The 20,359-nt window shown below is 39.5% G+C and overlaps 1 protein-coding gene across 6 annotated transcripts in view; it reads left to right on the plus strand.

The window, feature by feature from the left end:
* ZNF521 (zinc finger protein 521) overlaps positions 1–20,359 on the plus strand; it is a 228,700-nt gene that overhangs the window by 22,957 nt on the left and 185,384 nt on the right. For all 6 annotated transcript variants that reach the window (XM_072152045.1, XM_072152046.1, XM_072152042.1 and 3 more), the window contains one exon: positions 9,569–9,748. In XM_072152045.1, coding sequence (XP_072008146.1) covers positions 9,569–9,748 — 180 coding nt within the window. The remainder of the gene's footprint in view (positions 1–9,568; positions 9,749–20,359) is intronic.

Below are 20,359 nucleotides of genomic sequence, written 5' to 3' on the forward strand. Positions count from 1 at the left end.
TAATGTCAACCTTTTTTTAGGCTATTTATTCAGTTGTTGTATATACAGTCTGTGGCTACATCCTCGCTGAACTCTTTAGCTAGGGTTCGTCTGTAAGTCGGGTGTCCTTAAGTAGGGGACCGCCTGTATAAGTAAACCTTATTGGGCATTATATCTGATTGTTTTTATGCACTGTGACAATTAGCTGTTTACCAAGGGGAATGTGTAATATCATGGCACACTGCCTTGTTAGATGCTTTGGGGCTCAGGGTCGCGCTATGCACTTTAGTCAGACTGTTCGCCTTTTTTGGGGCTAAAACGGCTTTCACAGGTATTTAATAAGTTTGTGCGTTGCGTGACCCTTTTCTGGCGTAGCAGTGCTGGCTTCTATGTCACACAAATAAGGGGCCGTGCTGTCGGATGGTCAGACTGATTGGGACTTTTACAGTGTTTCACAACCCCTATGTTTAAAATGCACCACAAAAAAGATGATGATCTCTGTCGGACCTGAGCAGAGAAGCGACACATTCTTGATTTCCGGCGCAGAATCTTAGTGAATAGCCGCACGGTGCATTATAGATGGACAATGCACTTTCAGTGAACTCCAGTGACCCTGTTAGTAAATGTGCCCCTTTGTGTTCTGTGGACGTATCTGTTTTTTTAAAAAAAATTGTTGTACCTTTCTAATCTTCTGTCTAAATATAGCTTTACAATTTTAATGCACAATTTTGTTGCATTTGTTTTGTGATACGTTTTCCTCTCAATTCTTGAAAAGCCATATGTACATATTAGAGAGAACTTGGGCTACTTTCCTCTACTTCTTGGTGCTACTGTTTTAAGTTTTTTTAGTTTTTTGAAACATAACAATATATGAATAAGATAAGAACTGAGTCGGAACCTATGTTATAAGAGATCTGTGGGGTGAAGATGGATCAATAGGAGGCAATTTGCTTTATCACATTTGTTTCTTTCTCTTAGATTACAGAAAAAGGTTAATAAGGTACTTGCTGTCAAAGTTGGATTCTTTTGAGCATTTGGAATATCAAGGCAGTTCTACATAAGGTGTAACATTTAAACCTTTCATAACAGGTCAGGTGCTCACAGCATTTCATTATTTATCGCCCCCCGCTGCTAGGCAGCTGTATATAGTTTTTCTCCCTTCAATCAAGCTCTGTGGCTGAAGGAACAAAACACTATATTGTGTTGTGCTGGTGTCAGGTGGGAAAACCATGACCCATATCTGTTAGAGGAGGGAAATAAAACTACAGCCAAACTACCATTTTTGTCACATGTAATAATGACATAAGTGTTTTTCCCTTTATAAAGTAAGGTCATTTTTTTATAGAACCCCTGTTGAAGCGATAGGATTTACTGTTGTCATTTCTATATGATGTTGAAACGATGCTAATGGGGATGCTTGGTATTGGGTAAATATTGCTGTGACAGGTATGGTGAACAAGTGCGGCGGCGCACCATAACTAGACCAATTTCAGCAATTTAGCCTTGTATATGTAGCTGCTTGCTAAATAACCTGTTAAAGGGGTTGTCCATTAATAAGAAACTTTACCATGATGACGACAGGGCCTTGATTGGGTCAGCCAAATTTTCTTATCGTTAAGTTGTCCATTAATCTATTGCAATAGCAGGTTGCGTGACTCGACAGCTTCAGGAAACGGGGCTTCCTGTGACATCCTAGGCAGATGAATACTAATGGCGGATCGTGGGGGGGGCATGCACTCATTACTGTAATCATGCCCCCTCTTTGAACTACATCCCCACATCCGTGATTGGAAGGGCATTGCAAGGAACTCACATACACTAATACCTACATGCCCCCCTCTATCTGCTGAAAGCCTGCAGGACAGGCCGGTGGCTCATGGCACCTTTACATCAATTTAACAGTGCAAGTGCATGCATATAGTGATGTCTGCATGGCCCCTTTGATCCATAAGAAGTATGTTGGACCTAGGGTGGTACAGGAAGTTCTGTGTTCTCGTAGTCACATGACTGGTGACTGCTACAGACCTGAAGTGAAAGCTCACTAGGATGTGTATAAATTGGTGACCATATTAAGTTTTTCTTACTTACCCTGGTAGTTTCATTGGTGTCCAATACCTTTAAGAAATGTGAGCTTACATTGGATGGTATATTGGTATAGTGCAGTGGTGGCGAATCTATGGCACGGTTGCCAGAGGTGGCACTTGGAGCCCTTTCTGTGGGCACCCAGCACAGAATTTACCAGATAGGACTCACGGCTTCCTCCTGCAGTTCAAGAGAGACCAGGAAGCACCACGCTCAGTGCCATTTTAAAGTGACACCTACTTGGCTGCCAGGACTACAGGAGGAGGATGAAGGTGTGGATAGAGACAGATTATTGTTGGATTTCCTGCTTTGGGTCCCCTGATTCTTCCTCTTCAGGGGACCCTTGAGGGAAGCTACAATCTAAATGTCTCCTGCTTTCTATTGTATTGGTGTCCTCAGGACGCCAATACGATTGAAACTTGTGATACTACAGAGATCAATAGGTTACTGCTCAAATTATCATTTTGGCACTTTGCGCCATAAAAGTGAGTTTTGGTTGTAGTTTGGGCACTCTGTAACTACAAGGTTCGCCATCACTGGTATAGTGGCTAGAGAGAGATGCTATAGTAAGTATATTAAGTCTTGGTGGAAATGGCTCCATTCGCATAGCCATATGATACAGCTCTGTGAGCCATATATTCTTTTGTCAAATACGGTTTCTGGTGTACAAATATTGTAAGTCTACAAAAGGACAATGAAGGAAACTTATGATGCTGTCCATTAGAGAAGTCAGCAGACTGTCTTGGCATAAAGATAAACAGATTTGGCACAGATTTAAGTCTTCCTGGTAAGTTATCCCTATTTCGCCATTGTACAGAAATTGTAAAGAAAGTTTTCTATGATGTTTAAAATTGTCTTGATTGGTAATTCCTGCTAAACAGACTAACTATGCCCACTTCCGATCCATTTTTCAAAACCGGAACAAGTATAATATCCCCCTCCGCCCAGTAAGTTATAAGATGGGTGATTGAAGGGAGTGTCACCATACCGAGATTTTATGTATTCTGTTCCTGTTGGAAAAACATTGATCTGTGTAAGAGCTGCAGACACATGAAGAGATTTTAAAGACTTTTTTTTATGTTTTTTTTTTTTGTTATGCCTTGGAACATTAAAAATGCAATAAATAATATATTGATTTTTTTTTATTATTTAATTCTGATCTTACAAAAGAAATGACATCATGATTAATAAATTATCCACAAAAACAAAGTTAAAATTTGTAGTAAAAGGTTTTGATGCATAATAATTGATAAGGACATGGATTAAAGGACACCTGTCATCAGGTCTCTGCCACTAGTCCTGTCACCTCTACCTGTTGGAGCAGCTCACAAGGATCCCATCCCAGCCTTTATCTAGTTATTTCATACATTAATCATTGTAAAATCATCTTTTCTTTATTATGTAAATGAGGCGGGTCACATGGTCAGAGGCAGTGATGTCACCCCTGTTACCCCTCCCCTCTCCTCCCCCTGCTCATGTCTGTGTGTAATGTATAGTAAAGCATGGCTAGTGTGAGTGCTGTACCTGCTGACATGCTGCATCCTCCTAATATACAGGTGAGAGACACAGACATCAGCTACACATGAATCTGACATGTTCTGCTGTAACATGGCTGCCTGGAGCTGCTGTATCTCATACACACACACATGCACACACAGGCTGCAGGGGGCGTGGCCACCAGCACCAGGAAGCACATCATTATACAGCCTCACATCATTATACAGGCTGACAGTCATGCACTGGGGGTGTGGCTGTGCCTCCCACTCATGAATAGAGTGGACAGCTTGAATATGCTAATAACTCATTGGACATTTCACAGGTCATTTGCATACAGCTTTAGGACCTCATTGCTTAGGTTTACAGGCATGTAGAGGGACAATAAAGGGATAGAGGCAATGCTCTCTAATGGCAGTTTATGAAAATATATTTAGTTTAGGGGGGTTATTTTGCATGACGGGTTCTCTTTAAGAGTGTTAGAAAAATTATGTCCTGCCCTATGTATTATGCATTTAGTTTACGGCAGCAGTCTTATTACTAATCAATTTCTTCTCCTGTGTTGGTTTCTTTGTTTCATAGTTTCCATAGAATTTTGGCATAGAAGAATGTAAATGCTAAACCCGATTCATGTAAATGTAAATTGCAGCTTTGAGCCAAGTAATTGATGTACAGTTGGGGCATTGACTTCTGAGAAGAAAGAAAAGAAGGATAGGTTGGATCCAGGGAAAGTGACCTTCTGAGAATCGATTGCATTGGCTTTTCTCGCCTTCCGCAATGGGTTTACTACAACCTTGACTCATTCGTACTTATCAGTAATTGCCAAAATCTTTATTTGTATTGACCAATGCAAACAAAGAAAAACGAACAGTCCAGTCTTATTTATCAAAACATTTCAATTGGTTTCTAGCTCACCAATGACACCGGACTGCACAAGCTGTTCCCCTGTCAAACCAATTTTCATCTGCTTCTTATTAAAGGGTTGTAGCACAAAAGGAAAAGTTTTTGTACTTTTTAGACCAGGTTTTTTATGTGCCATGTATTGGGGCTTTTTTTTCAAACGTAGGCTTTGAAGCCAGGAGTATGTGTGGTGGAACAAACTGTATTGTATAGTATTGTAAAAGGAACCTGTCAGCGCCTTTTGGTGTAATAAGTGTGTCTAAAAAGTTTGGTACACCTTCTCCTGACCGGTGCCTGTGCTGTGCTGCTGTTATGAAGTTGGAAATAATGAGTTGCATCTGTCCCCGTAGTTGTCACCATATTTTGTTATTTGTTTATATATAATTTAAAGGCTTTGTCCAGTCTGGGTGTTTGCAGCATATTGCAGTGAACATCCACCGGTAATGCCCGCGATTGATGCTAGCACTGATCGCAGGTGTTTAGGCTGTATAGCAGCTGATCATTCGTGCCAGTGACACATTGGAATACATGATCAGTAAAATCATCTATACTGCCATAATGATTGTATATGGTAGGAGCAATCAGACAAACTAGCGCTAAAGTATCCCAGGGGTTCAGAAAAATTATTTTAAAAACCCAAAAAGTTAAATCATCCCCCTTTCTCTAGAACTGATATAAATATAAATAAACAGTAAAAATCATAAACGTGTTGGGTATCGCCGCATCCTAAAATGTCTGGTCTATCAAAATATAATAACTGTTATTCCTGGTGTTTAAAACTGTAATGGAAAAAAGCATCCATAGCCATAAATGCCATTTTTTCGCAGTCTTGCCACATATAAATAAATTAAAAAGTGATCAAAAGGCCATACAGTCCTCAAAATGTTATCATTAAAAATGTTATCTCATCTTGCAAAAAATGACACCACAAACATCTCCGTACACCAAAGTGTGAAAAAGTAATTGGCACCAAAAGATAGCAAACTTTTTTTTCATTTTTTTTTTTAAATTTTTGGAAATGTATGAAAACACTATAAAAACAATGTAAATTTAGTTTCTCCGTGATCGTATTGACCCAAAGAACAAAGGATACATGTCATTTGGGGCGCACAGTAAAAGCAGTAAAATCTAAGCCCACAAGAAATTTTTTTTCACAAATTTCATTGCATTAGGTTTTTTCCCCGCTTTTCAGTGAACGCCATGGAATATTAAATACCATCGCTATGAGGTGCAATTTATTATGCAAAAACAAGGCCTCACACAACTCTTTACATGGAAAAATAAAGTTTTAGATTTTTGAAGGTGGGGAGTGAAAAATGAAAACCCAGAAAACAAAAAAGGGCCTCTGCGTTAAAGGGAAACTGTCATCAGAAAGTGATTTAATAAGCCACTACCAGTATGTTAAGCAGCCAAACACATTCCATATCATGGTTCTTTCATGACCCAGAATGGAGGAATCATGAAAGTCAAGTCAAGACACTGAAGTCAAGCTCTTTCTACCTAAGAAAGCCCCTTCACTGTAATTGATGGTCTTGCCTCCAGAGACATCACTAACCAGATCTCCTGAAGTCTGATGCATGATGTCAATCGTTCAGAGTTCCCCACCTTGACTAAAGTGTTAAACTCTCCTCTTCATTGACTTTATACAACCAATTTACAGCTCACTTCATTGTTGATTTGCTGAATGATGCCACCAAGCTGGGCCATGAAAGAAACAATAACTAGAAGGTGTTACGCTACTTGACAATATTCTGGTTGTGTTTTTTTTAGGTCAATTACTGATGACAGTTTCCCTTTAAGGGGTTGAAGGAAATCTCCCATCAAAATCCATCATGATAAACCTGGGATACTTAATCATAGATCCAGCCACTGTGACTTTGGGAATCTTATTAGTGTTCTAAGTGGGAGTCAGCAAAAAAGATTTAAGGGTAAAATAAAAGAAGTTATTATGGTATTTTAACTTTAGTCTCCTAGTTTGCTGTTTTCAAAGGGAAATAACTGCATTGGTCATGGCAGAATAATGAATTGTATCATCAATAAACATGGGGTTAGAGAACCTGTTGATGTGTAGTTTCTACAACCATCTGTTAAATGCCAGAATGGTTGTCATGAAAAGAATGATATTCAGATCTGTTTTCTATAGGACATAAGTCTGTCAGCGATTGATTTGAACCCTTTTTTTTTTTTTTTTTTTAACCCATAAATCTGTTCTCCAGTGTGGAGACAAATAGGATTGTATAGCAGTGCTATGTGAAGATGGGGTTATGATTTTTACTGGTTATTATATTTTATATCAGTTCCAGAGAAAGGGGGGTGATTTGAACTTTTAATATTTTATAAATGTTTTACATTTTTTTAACTTTTTTTCCCCCCCCACTATTTCTTGGACCATCTAGGGTACATTAACCCTAGATGGTCAGATCGTTTCTACCATATACTGCAATACTACTGTATTTTAATATATGGCATTTCTGCACAGTATACATTACAATGAGCCACTGGCTCATTGTAACGAATATGCAGAAGCCATTCAGCCTCGGGTCAGATGAAGACCCAAGGCTGTCATGGCAACCGTTCGGGGGAGCGGCGAGGTAACATGCTCCGGCGCCAAAGAAAAGCTTAACAAGCACCGACCGCGGGTGTTAGCGATGGGTCTTTGCTGCAATATGCAGCAAAGCCCATTTCTGTATGTAGAGGGCTCAGCCTGTGTGCCCTCTTCATACACCCTTCATAGCTCTGTGGCGGATATATCCGTCACAGAGCATGAAGGGGTTAAAGGGAATCTTTCGGTAGTTTTGAGCATTCAAATCTGCAGACCGTGTTAGTAAGCAGCCGTGAAGATCTGTGTAACATACCATACCATAGTAGCCACACAGTGAAAAAAGCATCTATATTCCAGGATTGGAGCTGGACTTGGTGCACTGATGTATTGGACTTTTTCACTGACTAATGACTTCTGCTTGGATAGTACAGTAGTTGCTCAGGGAGGGGGTGGTAGCTAATAGTTAATGCATGTGAGTAGTCTTCAAGTAGAAATCAACTTATGATACATTTATATTACATTTTTATGATATGTTCAGCGTATCTGCCAGGAAAGCTCCCAGCATATACGCTGAACTTTGCAGTAGATAATTACTGGCACGCGGAGGCTTCCTTTTTTGCCTTTATTAGTGCAGTATACATTGCATCCAGCAGGAAACATTTGAATAAAATAAATAACAGCAAGTTGTGTTTTTCCATCCTGTTTCCTGCGGTAAAGCGATCTATACGCTTAGCAAAGGCCATATCCTTTTGGGGACGGATGCAACTGTATTGCATCCATCCCTGGCCTCCGGTTGTGTCACTTGGGAGACTCCCTGAACACCGGCAGCAGTGATGCTCACTCCTCCTCCCGCTTTCAGAGGAAAGGATTGGAAAAGAAGCATGTATGCAAATGTATCAGTATACAGTGGGATACTTTTTAACCCTCCACTGTTAAGGATACATCAGGAATCCGGCCAACATATGATTACATTAGAGGTCTATAAATATGATGTGAACTGCAATAAGGGCAATAAGTTTTTTTTTGGGCAGTTTTATTTCCTTCAGGACTGGATTTATGCATGTGTTATTTAGATGCTAGCTACATTTGGGGAACTTTTATATCATCAGTATCCAATGTAAACTTGCATACAACAGCTTGGAAGCACTTTTGGTTCATCAGCATCAGAACTATTGAGATCTGCTTGATGCTGGATAACATTGTTTTTTTGGTGTCGAAGAAAGCTATTGCAACCTTCGTGGAATAAATATTTTGTTTGCATTAATCATGATTCAAGAAAGCGAAAATTATTTAGAAACTGGCAGCTATCCTACTGTATGGGGAACCATGTCTGTGGTCTGAGTACACACAGACTGACATTGTGGCTCCTTTCTGCATCTTCCGGAGGCACTTTGTAGTTAATGGTTGTTCTTGTTGTGGGGGATTTACCATCCTGTCTCCTTTGTTTTGTCAGTTTGTAGCCTCTTCCTATGTGTTTTTTTTGCCTTGTAATTTGATGGACTGCATGTTATAAATGGTCTCCTGAACAGCGTATGTTTAGGTTGGCATATGTAACGCAGTTGGCATAATTTAAGTCCTCCTATTTACTTAACATACTGATGTACTGTAGCACATTTATAATCGTTCTTTTCATACTGCCACCCAAACAGTCATGGTTATAACATAGGAATATGTATCATGTATACTGTATAGTTGCTGTGATCATGATTGTGTATTATGATACTATGATAAGATAATTGCACATTGTTTATTATTTTTATTATATTTATAATTATATTTACAACACTTTAGGTTTAAAGGGGTTGTCGGACAGTTTTTTAATATTGTAAAGTTGTACTCTCCTTCTCCGTCGCTCCGGTGTCCCCTGCAGCCGTATCACTGGTCCGTGCACTTGTTTGTTTACAGGGCACAGAAGCTGGGCTGATTTCAGCTTCCAACAGGATGAGCTGGCCACACCCACTTGTCTCTATTGCCTGCGCTGTGATATGGTGACGGATGGGCGTGGCCAGCCAGAAGCTGAAATCATCCCAGTTTCCGTGCCTCTGTAAACAAATAGGCGCATGGACCGGCGCGATGGCGGCGCAGGACACCGGGAGCGACAGAGGAGGTGAGTACTACTTTGTTTTTTAAAAAATCCCTCCCCAGCCTTCTCCCACAATTTTGAAAACTGTCGGACAACACCTTTTAAAATTATTTTATATACTTGAGATTACAGTACCCAAGCATTCTGCCTCTGATTTGTCTGGAGCAGTTTATAGGACAGAACTGATTTAGTCTCTGGTCTCTTGTCTGCTCTGTACCCTTATACCATATTATATGGGGGGCTCATAACACACATAATCATCCATTGCCTATGTAGCAGTGCTCATTTGGTATTTACCCATTTAATTTTTGCACCAACTCATCAAAGATTTTGAGAAGGTTTACTTTGTTCATGTTGATGAGAATATGTATGTTTTTCATAGGTGTTTTGATTGTGTGCTTTATTTTATCAGTTTGCATCAATTTATTATGGAATAGTTTTGAGCTCTTGTATCAGTTTTAATAGGTTTTAACTTTCTTGTTTTTCAGATCCCAACTGTAAACTAGACGATAAATCTGAAGATGGTGAAGCGACAGATTGCAAGAAAAGGCAGGAGGAGGGAGAAGAACTAGAGGAAGAAGCCGCTCACAGCTGTGACAGTTGCCTTCAGGTGTTTGAGTCGCTGAGTGATATCACAGAACACAAGATCAGTCAGTGTCACCTGACAGGTAAATAACTCTTATTACCGGCTGACAATTTCCGTTCATCTTCGTTTGACCTTAAATGTCTCCTTGTTAGCAGTTTCCTACTCTTCAGCGTTTGTTTATAGGAGGGCAGTTGTATGCAGCTCAGTCATTGCACTAATAACTTGTATGACCTTTGAGAAATGTCTGTGAAGATGCATCGAAGACTCCATTGCACGCAAATTGTTGTTTGCTAGATGTGACATATGCACCATCACAGACATTAATTTGATGCTGAGCAGGAGTACTTTTCTTATCAGTATGTGTGTTCTCAGCTTTTCCTTGACACACGTGAATGTTTAACAAAGATGGGGTTTTACTATGCTTTCTTTTGTAACGTTAGTCTTTTGTGATATATTTGACTGAGCATTTTGCTATTCTGCATAATTAAAGACTTGTATCGAACACAACAGAAAATAGATTCTATACAGTAGACTATTTTTACAATTATTTTCAGGTTTAAAGGGGTTTTCCCACGAACAAAAGTTAGGCCTTGTCCCCTGCATAGGGCCTAACTGGCTGATCAGTGGGGGTCTCAGTGATGAGACCCCCACAGATCACAAAAATGAGGGGTCTTATGGGGTCCCACGTACCTATTGTCGCTCCATCAGACTTATGGAGCAATCGGGCGTGCATGACTGTTCTGCTCCATTAATCTCTATGGAGCTGACGGAAATTGCCGAGCGCCGCGCTCACTGATCTCCGTCAGCTCCATAGAGATTAATGGAGCAGAACGGTCATGCACGGCCCTCTGCTACATTAGTCTGATGGAGTGATGAGGGGTCCGACGGAAGTACGTGGGACCCGTCGGACTACTCGTTTTCATGATCTGTGGGAGCCTCAGCACTAATTCCCCCACTGATAAACAAGTTAGGCCCTATCCAGTGGATAGGGCCTAACTTTTGTTCGTGGGAAAACCCCTTTAATGTGCACAGCCTTATAGGAGTAGACAACAAACCCAAAGGGACGAACAAAATATTGTATTTCTATAAACCGGTAAATCAAAAAGCTAAGATTTGGTCAGTATTTTACTTATCACAGAAGTGAATAGCACATGTATGTGTCCATCCCTTCATTTATTTTCTAGATGCTCTTAAAGGGAACCTGTTATGGGGATTTAGGTCCAAAAGCCACTGCAGGTTTGTTATCCAGGACAGTGATGGGTTATGAATCACTGTTCACTGTTCTGAATCTTTTTCACTGTTGTTAATCCATAAATGAATAACCCAGAAAATCCAGTAGATTTATCACCAAATTTTCTGGTTTCTTGTGCTATTATTTTTTTGGCCTTTTTTGTTAATGTAAAGTCTCAACTGCAACAAAAGTCTCAAAAAGTAGTTCAGTAAACCATACAATGTTGTGATAAATCCTTCCCATTGTCCTGGCGGTGGTTTGTGGACCTAAAGCCTCATTAGAAGTTCATTTTTAATTTATCGCTCACTTTATTTTTGTTTCTAGGGTAGACTTTAATTTTACAAATAAATAAATACATGAAAAATACTGACCAACTTTAAGCACTTTGAACAAAGTTGGCTACTCGAAATCAGCAAAATCAGTAGTATAATCTGCAGTATAATGTCATAAGTGTTGTATTCTAATACCGGTGTAGAAATATGCTTGTGTGAAGTACTATTAACCCCCTCTATTGTGATTCAACTTTATCTGAACGTGTAAAATATGTGCTTATCTGAAAGAGTAGTAACATATGAGTAGTTCATCTGAACATACATGTATAGGTGATGTAATAAATAATGATCAAAATACCAATTTGTCATCATTCTTAAAGAGGGCCTGTCACCCTGTTACTAAGGTAAGCAGCTCCTAGCACTACCCCAGATTAGCAGTGTAAAACTGCTAGCTTTATCGGAACCTTCCAATTAAGTTACCAAACACTGCAGTAAATAGCGCTGTGAACGGCGAGCTTACAGTGGTCCGGTGTATTCATGAGGGTGCAGTACGAGGAGCCGGTGACTGCCACTTGCAGCCTGGCAGTCACCGCCGGCCTATGGCACGAGAGGGACGCGTCATGAATATGCCGGATCGCTGTAAGCTCGGCATGCAGTGTTAGCTTTATTGGAACCTTCCAATACAGGTAGCAAACAGTGTAATGCTGCTATTACTGCGGTAGGGTACTAAGTAAGCAGTTCCATACAGGGTGACAGTTCATCTTTAAGTTATGATATCCATGTGTCAGATATCTAGAATATGTGTGTAATAAACCTTCATGGGTCAAATTTGTCAGGTCTTGTACGCCTGAAATCTAAATCTGGCGTTCAAGCCCTGAAATAGGCGCGATTCCGGTTGCACAACAAGAAAATTCACCTCCACGCCAAATGGAAAGTGGGGATAAAGGAAGGCACTGCTGGTGACGAATTGGGGTTGCACAAAGTGTTCCGGCCGACTACTGCCGTTCAGACGCAGCCTATGGTGCGTCACAAGCTTGTGGCCGTATATACATCCCCCAACAGTCGTGTGAATGTAGCCTTAAATTGTAAAATCGTCTAAGTACAAAGTGTCATATACCTCATACATTGTAAGTCATGGGATCTGTTTTGAGTAAATTGATAATTTACTAATTCATGGATACTTTTACAATGGCACCATGTTCAAACAGAGCTTCACATTCTCCAAATAAACAAAGATTAACTTAAAAGTCCTAAAAGCACACATACGATTACAGCTTCAAAAATCTTCTTTAACATGTAGCAGAAAAACTAATTACCAAATTCAGGACTTTTGGCAGAATTGTAGTTTATGTATATTTTTTTTTGTGGATTCGTTGCAGACCAGATTCAAAGAGTCTCTTGTGTTACTGAACTCCTCTTGTGTTCGTGTTTTGTTGATTTGTAAAGCCAAAGGTCCTTATAAGCAACGTAGAACAGTAGGAAATATAGAAATTTGTGGAATCTATGTAAAAGATTAATATAGTTGCATGTACAGAACAATGTGCTTACAGTTTCAGACAATTGTAAATTTATAGAGCAATTTGTTGATTTAAATGCAAAACGTATTTCTACAGCATAAGAAATATGAAAAAAAAAGGAAGATTTGGTCTCTTCCCCCTGCATGATGTGAATGGTGCATTGAAGCACAGTGCCACTTTTTCATGCAAATCAGCTTTTAATCTTTCTCCCAGTGGTTATCTGTCTAGTCTGTATAATAAAATTCACCAGTTTAATTTACTTACCTACACGTTACAAAAAAAAGTAAAAAAAATCTCTTGTAATATACGGTACAAGTTCTCCTTTATTGGTTTCAAATGCAATTCTCACTTGTGCAGCTTTTGTTGTATCTGTGCGCAAAATTATTATTCCACTGCAGTATCTCCTAATAATTTGCTATTAGACAAAGCAGCTCTGCGTTAACTCATCAGTGGTGAAGGCACAGCTATGGATGGGATCCAGCATGGCACAGACAAAACAAGTCTTATGTTGATAGGAAGAGTAAGCCGTCAGCTGTTGCAGCATGATGGGCTATAAAACAAATATACAGTACTGTAAAATTCCATCAGTCTGATCATCTTGGTTAAACAAAGGCATGGACATGACAGATGTCCTGATATTAAAACGTAACAGACTGGATTTACAATAGGGCAAACTGGCAAATGTTGCAAATGTTCTCTTCCACATCCCATACACAGTATAATTTATGTTCTCCACTTTTGTATTAAGAAAACCTGTCTCTTTTTGCATGTGGACATTGCCTTATGTAGCTTTATTTGTCCTAGAGATTGCTATACAAACCTTTATAGTCCTCTAAACCATAACATTTTGCTAATGTTTTATTTTTCAGTTTTCACAAAAATGGATATATATATATATCCATATATAATATGTATGTGTAATATAAATATATATGCATTCCCCGGGTTACATACCAGATAGGTTCCATAGGTTTGTATGTAAGTCAAAACTGTATATTTTATAATTGTAGATCCAGACCAAAATTTTTTTACCCCAGTGACTATTTGTGTTTCAAAATTTTTTTTGCTGTAATTGGACCAAGGGTTAATAATCAAGCTTCATTACAGACACCTTACAGCTGATTTTTGCAGCCTGAGACTATAGTAAAGCATCCAGAGAACTTCACCAGAGGTCACAGTGTGTAGAGGGGTCCGTCTTTAACTAGGGGTCTGGTTGTGCTTTTGGTCTCGCTTAAGTTTAAATAGATTTGTTTTTTGTAATGTGTTGGGATATCCAACTAAGTGAAATTGTCATTGGCCTTTTGAGTTTGGCTTTGTATACAGTAAAAAACTAGATGTGGACCACTGTAGACAACAAATGGTGTGAGCGAATACAATATAAATTAAATGCCACATGATATGGTGATGCTATAGTTGTGTCTTCTCTAAATTTAGATGCAATTTAGTTAATCTTGTGCTAACTGCATATACATTGTGCATCTTTTGATCTGGTTTGTGGTTTAGTCAAAGAGAACTTGTGCATCTGAGACTGTACATTGTGTAGGAAGTATGAGAACTTGAAGGTGTTGGCCAGTTATAGAAAGCTTTAACCCGGGTAAGTATAAGACCTTAAAATGGGTGCTCATATTATGCTTACCCTGATAAAGTTTCCCAATCGGCACTCGGAGCCACGACTTGTGTGCCAAACACCCCTCCCCATGCAGCAACACTCATAGGGTCCTATACTTACCCTGTGAAAGGGGTTGGCCAATTATATAAAACTTTAAGGCTAATGAAATGGCACACGGCTGCTCTAAATGCCACACTTTAAAATGGATCAGTGCTCATGGCTGGTGTTTTTAACAGCTCGTGAGACTGGTCCAGGATTCATGGACAAGGAATGCTGACTGATGCAAATAGGCAGTGAAAAAGGTGCATTAACATCCGGGTTTCACCAATATTCACCAACTATTCTTAGCTATTCACCAACTTTTCTGTCCCATTTTTTAAAAAAAAAATTGACTGGTTTTATAAATGATATAGAGACCGGTAGCCGTATATTCTTCTTCTCTTCATCTACTAGATTCTATCTAAAAATGCAGGGACACGCAGTTCTTCACAGTCCTCTATAGACTAACCCAATTGCTTTTCTATCTAGATAAAACAAACTTGAGCATGAAATATTCAGAATCCTCGATTTTGCTTTGAGCTGTGTGTCCTGAGAAGTTGTATTTAATAGGAAACTTCTTGCTAATAGAAAAAGTAAATGAATCCTTTAAGTAAATCTTCATCCCACTGATAAAATATATCGTGCTATGCTGGTTATCTTTTGCTTTGTATATATTTATTATATATTATTGTATAAAGAAGTCTATAATCGTATTAAAACACAATCACTTTCTGTGGAAATAACATCTTTTTTTCTTTCCACCATCTCCTGGGAATGCGTCTCCTTCTTTGGGTTTAATAATGACATTGCTTCGTTTTATTATGCACTTTCTGTCTTGTCCATGAAACTTTAAAACTACTTGTAGCAATAAGAAATATTTTTAAATGAACTTTAGTGCTCTTATCAAGCAGCTCACATAAAAAATGTATCTAATTTTTATGATACTGCAATGTAATATTTAATGCATAGATCATAAGCAAGAGAAACAATTTGAGGCAGAGAGCTTGTTCAGCTTACTTCAGACTGTAATTTGTGGAAAATGTGTGTTTTAACCAAGGTGTACAGTGTGCCTATAGAGCACTGGGCATGCTGGAGAGGCAGCGGTGTGAATACCCTGCCGCATTTACCATAGTATCCGGGGGGAAAACGTCAGAGACCAAAACAGAAATCCCTGCCAGGTCAGCATCATAGTAGATCCTGGCATGGTAGATCCTATTTGTGGAGGGAATATTAAAACTCCGGACTTGATCAATTCCCCCATTGTTCTAGTAGATTTCTGCTCTTGCATAGCATAGCATAGCACACTTTTTTATATGGAATCCACTAGAAAACCTGTATATGCTTTCATATGCCTGTATACGCCTATGACCATGTGCATAGGCCCATGCACAAAACTGTGGAAATCAGTCTTCAGTTTTTTTGTGGAATTTTTATATTTTCTCATTAACGGTGATTGTGATGCCTTTCCCTTTCCCACCCCAAATTAAAAATAAAACCAGATCCTTACAATAAGAGAACAGCTTTCTTGCTTTGAAAATCGAATATGTATATGCATAGTGAGCTTAAAGATATTATTGATGTTTGGTATATTTCCCAAAATGTCCAAAACCTATAAGAAAATATAGTGTAGTTTCTTTTGGAGTTGTAATTGAGAATGTGTTCTGACATTATCAGAAGTATCTGTGGGATGTTATACATTTGTGGCTAAACAGTTGCAGGCCCTATTGGGACTACGGGATACTTTCAATGTGAAAGTTTATTTATTAAATTGTTGCTTTATTTCCTTATTTTTACACATCACTGTTTTGAGAATTTTCAGAGAAGCCTCTTTCATCTGTATTACTGACCTATTGTCTCATAGGTGCAGTGCTCTGAAAAATGGAAATGTATGATAATTGATAAAGCAGAATTGATAGATATAATTGATAGAATAGAGATGCTTGAACCTTCTGTTCCCTTTTACTTTGCCTCTAATTTTGAAATTTTGAACCCCACGATATCCGTTCTTTATGTCACCATGTTCCAAACAAAACACATCCTTACATGATATAGGTAGATGGGAGGTTTTTTTGTTAAAGAAAAAAAAAATGGGTATTAAAAGTTTACAAATTCTGAAAGACAATGAAATAAAGTTAAAAAAAAAAAAGGGAAAATGGAAATTTTGTTATTAGACGAATTACAAGTAAAAAAAAACTGGATAGAACTACTTTTGCCAATATGCACCTGGCAGTGTACTGAATCTTGGATGTTCAGGGGTGCAACAGTTAAATGTTCTTATTTTTTCTGGAGGTCTAAGCATTATGGAGTACAGCAAAAGTGACCAGTGAAAGATTGCCGCACATTTACCTGTCTTAGCTACATCTGGTGTTTGTGAATTGAGCCAATTGACCTTCACAGCTTCCTAGAAAATTGGAAGTGACTGCAGCTCTGTGTGTGAGCAAGTTTGCTTTTGAGAAGGAAAACAAAGGAAACAAAATGAGTGGTTATTACAAGCGAGGATTATGGACCCTCAGTGCTGATTATCGTAACTCTCTCAGATTCTTGGTGTACACTTAAGGAAAGCATGTGTCTTTGGAAAGAATTGGTGCACATGAACGTGCCCACTGAATAGAGCCATTTTTGTTCTTGGCAACAAATAATAATTGTTTCAGGTGCAGTATCAAACAGGGCACCCCCTACTAATCCTTACTAACCTGGGGTACCATTATCCTGGTTTAGTAGCTTCTATCAAATCTGTGCAGATTTCAAGAGCACCATGCACCTCCGCAAGAAAAGATATGTTGAAGCTAGGCGGGTTTAGATATGTCCTTTTTAATAAAGCACTTGATGTCATTTGGCAACACAAAAAAAGAAAACGTGCAAGCATTTTAAAGTTTCTTTTGGAATAGCACCTGTGATCTAAACCCTGTATAGGATGCTTATTCTGCACAGCCCAATGTCAATTATCTGTCCATTACAGCTAGGAGATGGTTCCCATTCTGCGTGGTATATGCAGCTTTTATGGCCAGCAGCTGGCACAAAGGCTCTATAGGCCGAATTGTAGTGTTACCTAACTTAATCTGTTACTGGATGCTTATATATGGGGTGCTGTCACACATCAGCGCTTTGAATTCGTTTAGAAACTGAATCAAAGCGCACGGGCGGGCCACGTTCAATGGCATATGCATTTCTATGCAAACACATGCGATTGACAATCTGCACACGTTGTCTTGTATTTAGACAATACAAGACACTGTGTGCTGTTAGCCGATCTCATACGTTTGCATAGAAAGGCATATGCGATCGGCTGTGGCCTGCCCCGTGCACTTTGATTCCGCTTCTAAAGCGCTAACGGGTGACCGCATCCTGAGCAGGTTTCCAGTCATATAAGTGAAGTCTAGCTCTTCCATAGACCACCCTTATAATCATAGCATCTGCCTTTATGGATAGAGCTTCTGTGTCCTATCCTTGCAGCGTGCCACTATGTCAGTAGATGTCAATGGTATAGAACAGTGATGGCTAACCTATGGCACTTGTGCCAGAGGTGGCACTCGGAGCACTTTCTGTGGGCACTCAGGCCATCACCAGAGATGACTCCAGGTATCTTCCTGCAGTCCCAGACAGCCCAGGACTTGCTGTGCACACAGCTATTTTAAAGTGACAGGACTACCTGGGACTATTTTCTGCTTTATTGGTGCCTGAGGGTGCTGGTATCAATGAAAACTGTGACAGAGAAGGGAGTATAAAACACATATTAAATTTCTGTGTTGGCACTTTGCGATAAATAAGCGGGTTTATGTTGTAGTTTGGGCACTCGGTCTCTAAAAAGTTTGCCATCACTGGTATAGAAGGTATATGGTAGAAAATACAGGTAGTGGCTGCACTGCCTCAGTGACACCAAAGATGGCATGTTATCAACCATGCTACCCTATGGAGCGCAATGTGTACGCTTATCTAATTGATGTCTCTTAAGACTTAAAGGAAACCTACCATTTAGAATGGCAGGGGTAAGCTGTAAGTACCGAGCACCAGCTCAGGGTGAGCTGGTGCCGGTACTTACTTTCGTTAGTGTTATAAACCGCGGTATCGCGGTTTTAACACTTTTTAAACTCTCGACCAGAACAGGCTTCGGCGTTGCGTGCGCACAATCGTGCGCGCGCCTACATAGGAAATAGCGGAGATGTTGCGCGCGCACGGTCGTGCGGAGCGCTGAAGCCTCTACTGCTCTAAAGTTTAAAAAGTGTTAAAACCGGGATGCAGCGGTTTATAACACTAACGAAAGTAAGTACCGGCACCAGCTCACCCTGAGCTGGTGCTCGGTACTTACAGCTTATCCCTGCCATTCTAACTGGTAGGTTTCCTTTAATTCACATTTGCCTTTAGGCCAGGCATTGCCACTGATGCCTATGATGTACCTTGTCCTAAGCAGTTAGTACCACATAACTCTGAAAAAGCTCTGAATTAGCAATTCTTTTGTCTATCCCATTTTGTTAATCTCTGACCTCAACCAAAATAATTTATGACCTGTCTAATGGGTAGATTATCAATCGCAGATTGATTGGGTTCACTGAACGCGTAAACAGCAGCAGCAGCTATACATTTTTATTGAACACAGGGCGCTTGTGTTGCGTTTGCAAACGCGACATAAGCATTCGGTGGCGGGCCTCGGTCTCATTATCTAGATGCACTGTTTGAATGACATAGCAGCCAATACAATACACCAGGTTCTGGTTACCGATTGCATGCGCAATAGAAATGCATTTGCGATTTGCCCAAGGCCTGCCCCCGTGCAGGCCGCACCCTGAGAAACCAAAACTTTATAAAGTTTCATGTTTATATACTCTATTTTAATTTTATTTTGTGATTATTTTATAGGTTTGAATTTCTGCTGTAACATGGCATATTGTTTAAATCAATATATTTTTGATGTTTACATGATGCTCTGTAAGGAGCATCTTGGATGTATGCAGATATTCCTGCATATACAGAAGTCTTTTACATAGACACAACTTTCTGCAAGGTGATTTAAAAGGTCAGGAAGGCCTCTGGCTCAATGCACACTCATGCTCATTAGACATCGGCCCCAAACTAGGGTTAGACATCCTGAGGCATTGTGACCCTCTTGCTTGAACTACTTAAGCCTGTAGCTTTTTATAGTTTCTTTGCAATATTGTGGGTTGAGACAGTTTCAGCTATGAAGAGCGGCATATTTGCCATATTAAGACTAAATAATAAGGAAAGAAATGGCAAACCTGGGCGATATGATCCCTAGGTAAATAGTGTGGGGCCTGTATAAAATCTACAGATGATACTGAATCCGAGCAGAATCTCTTGCCAAGCAGTACTAATGCTGCAGGAGATGTCATGAACCTTCTCTCTCTACCACCTTCATTGAATAGCAAATTCCTAAAATGCCCACGGTCACAGTATTCTTGAATTCCAGGTGTCTAACAAAGGGCAAAAGGTGTAACGTGGTTATGAGAGTTTGTTCATAAACTAGACCTTTGATTAATATATAGTTCAGGTTTATTATAGTGAGATAGTATCCATTTAGGTCTCACAGTAATATAAACGAAAGGGAAGTTGTCACTAGAAATGCAGTACAGGCAGTCCCCGGGTTACATACAAGATAGGGTCTGCAGGTTGTTCTTAAGTTGAATTTGTATGTAAGTCGGAACTGTATATTTTATCATTGTAATCCCAGACAGAACATTTTTGGTCTCTGTGACAATTGGCTTTTAAAAATGTTGGGTTGTAATAAGAATCAGGAATAACACTAAAGCTTCATTGCAGACACCTATGATAAGTGTTAGAGCTGATTATTGTAGCCTAGGACTAAAGTACAATAAATTCCCAATATCCAGAGGTCCGTTTGTAACTAGGGGTCGTATGTAAGTCGAGTGTTCTTAAGTAGGGGACCGCCTGTATTAACTGCTGAGAGCACATTATGGAGGAGCTTAGAACATAATATTGGAAACAATTATGGCAGGATGTGGTCCATCAGTGAACCAAGCTTCTTTGTTTGAATGGAAGGACAAATGCACGT

The sequence above is a fragment of the Engystomops pustulosus genome, chromosome 5, assembly GCF_040894005.1.
Source record: "Engystomops pustulosus chromosome 5, aEngPut4.maternal, whole genome shotgun sequence".
Classification (NCBI taxonomy): Eukaryota; Metazoa; Chordata; class Amphibia; order Anura; family Leptodactylidae; genus Engystomops; species Engystomops pustulosus.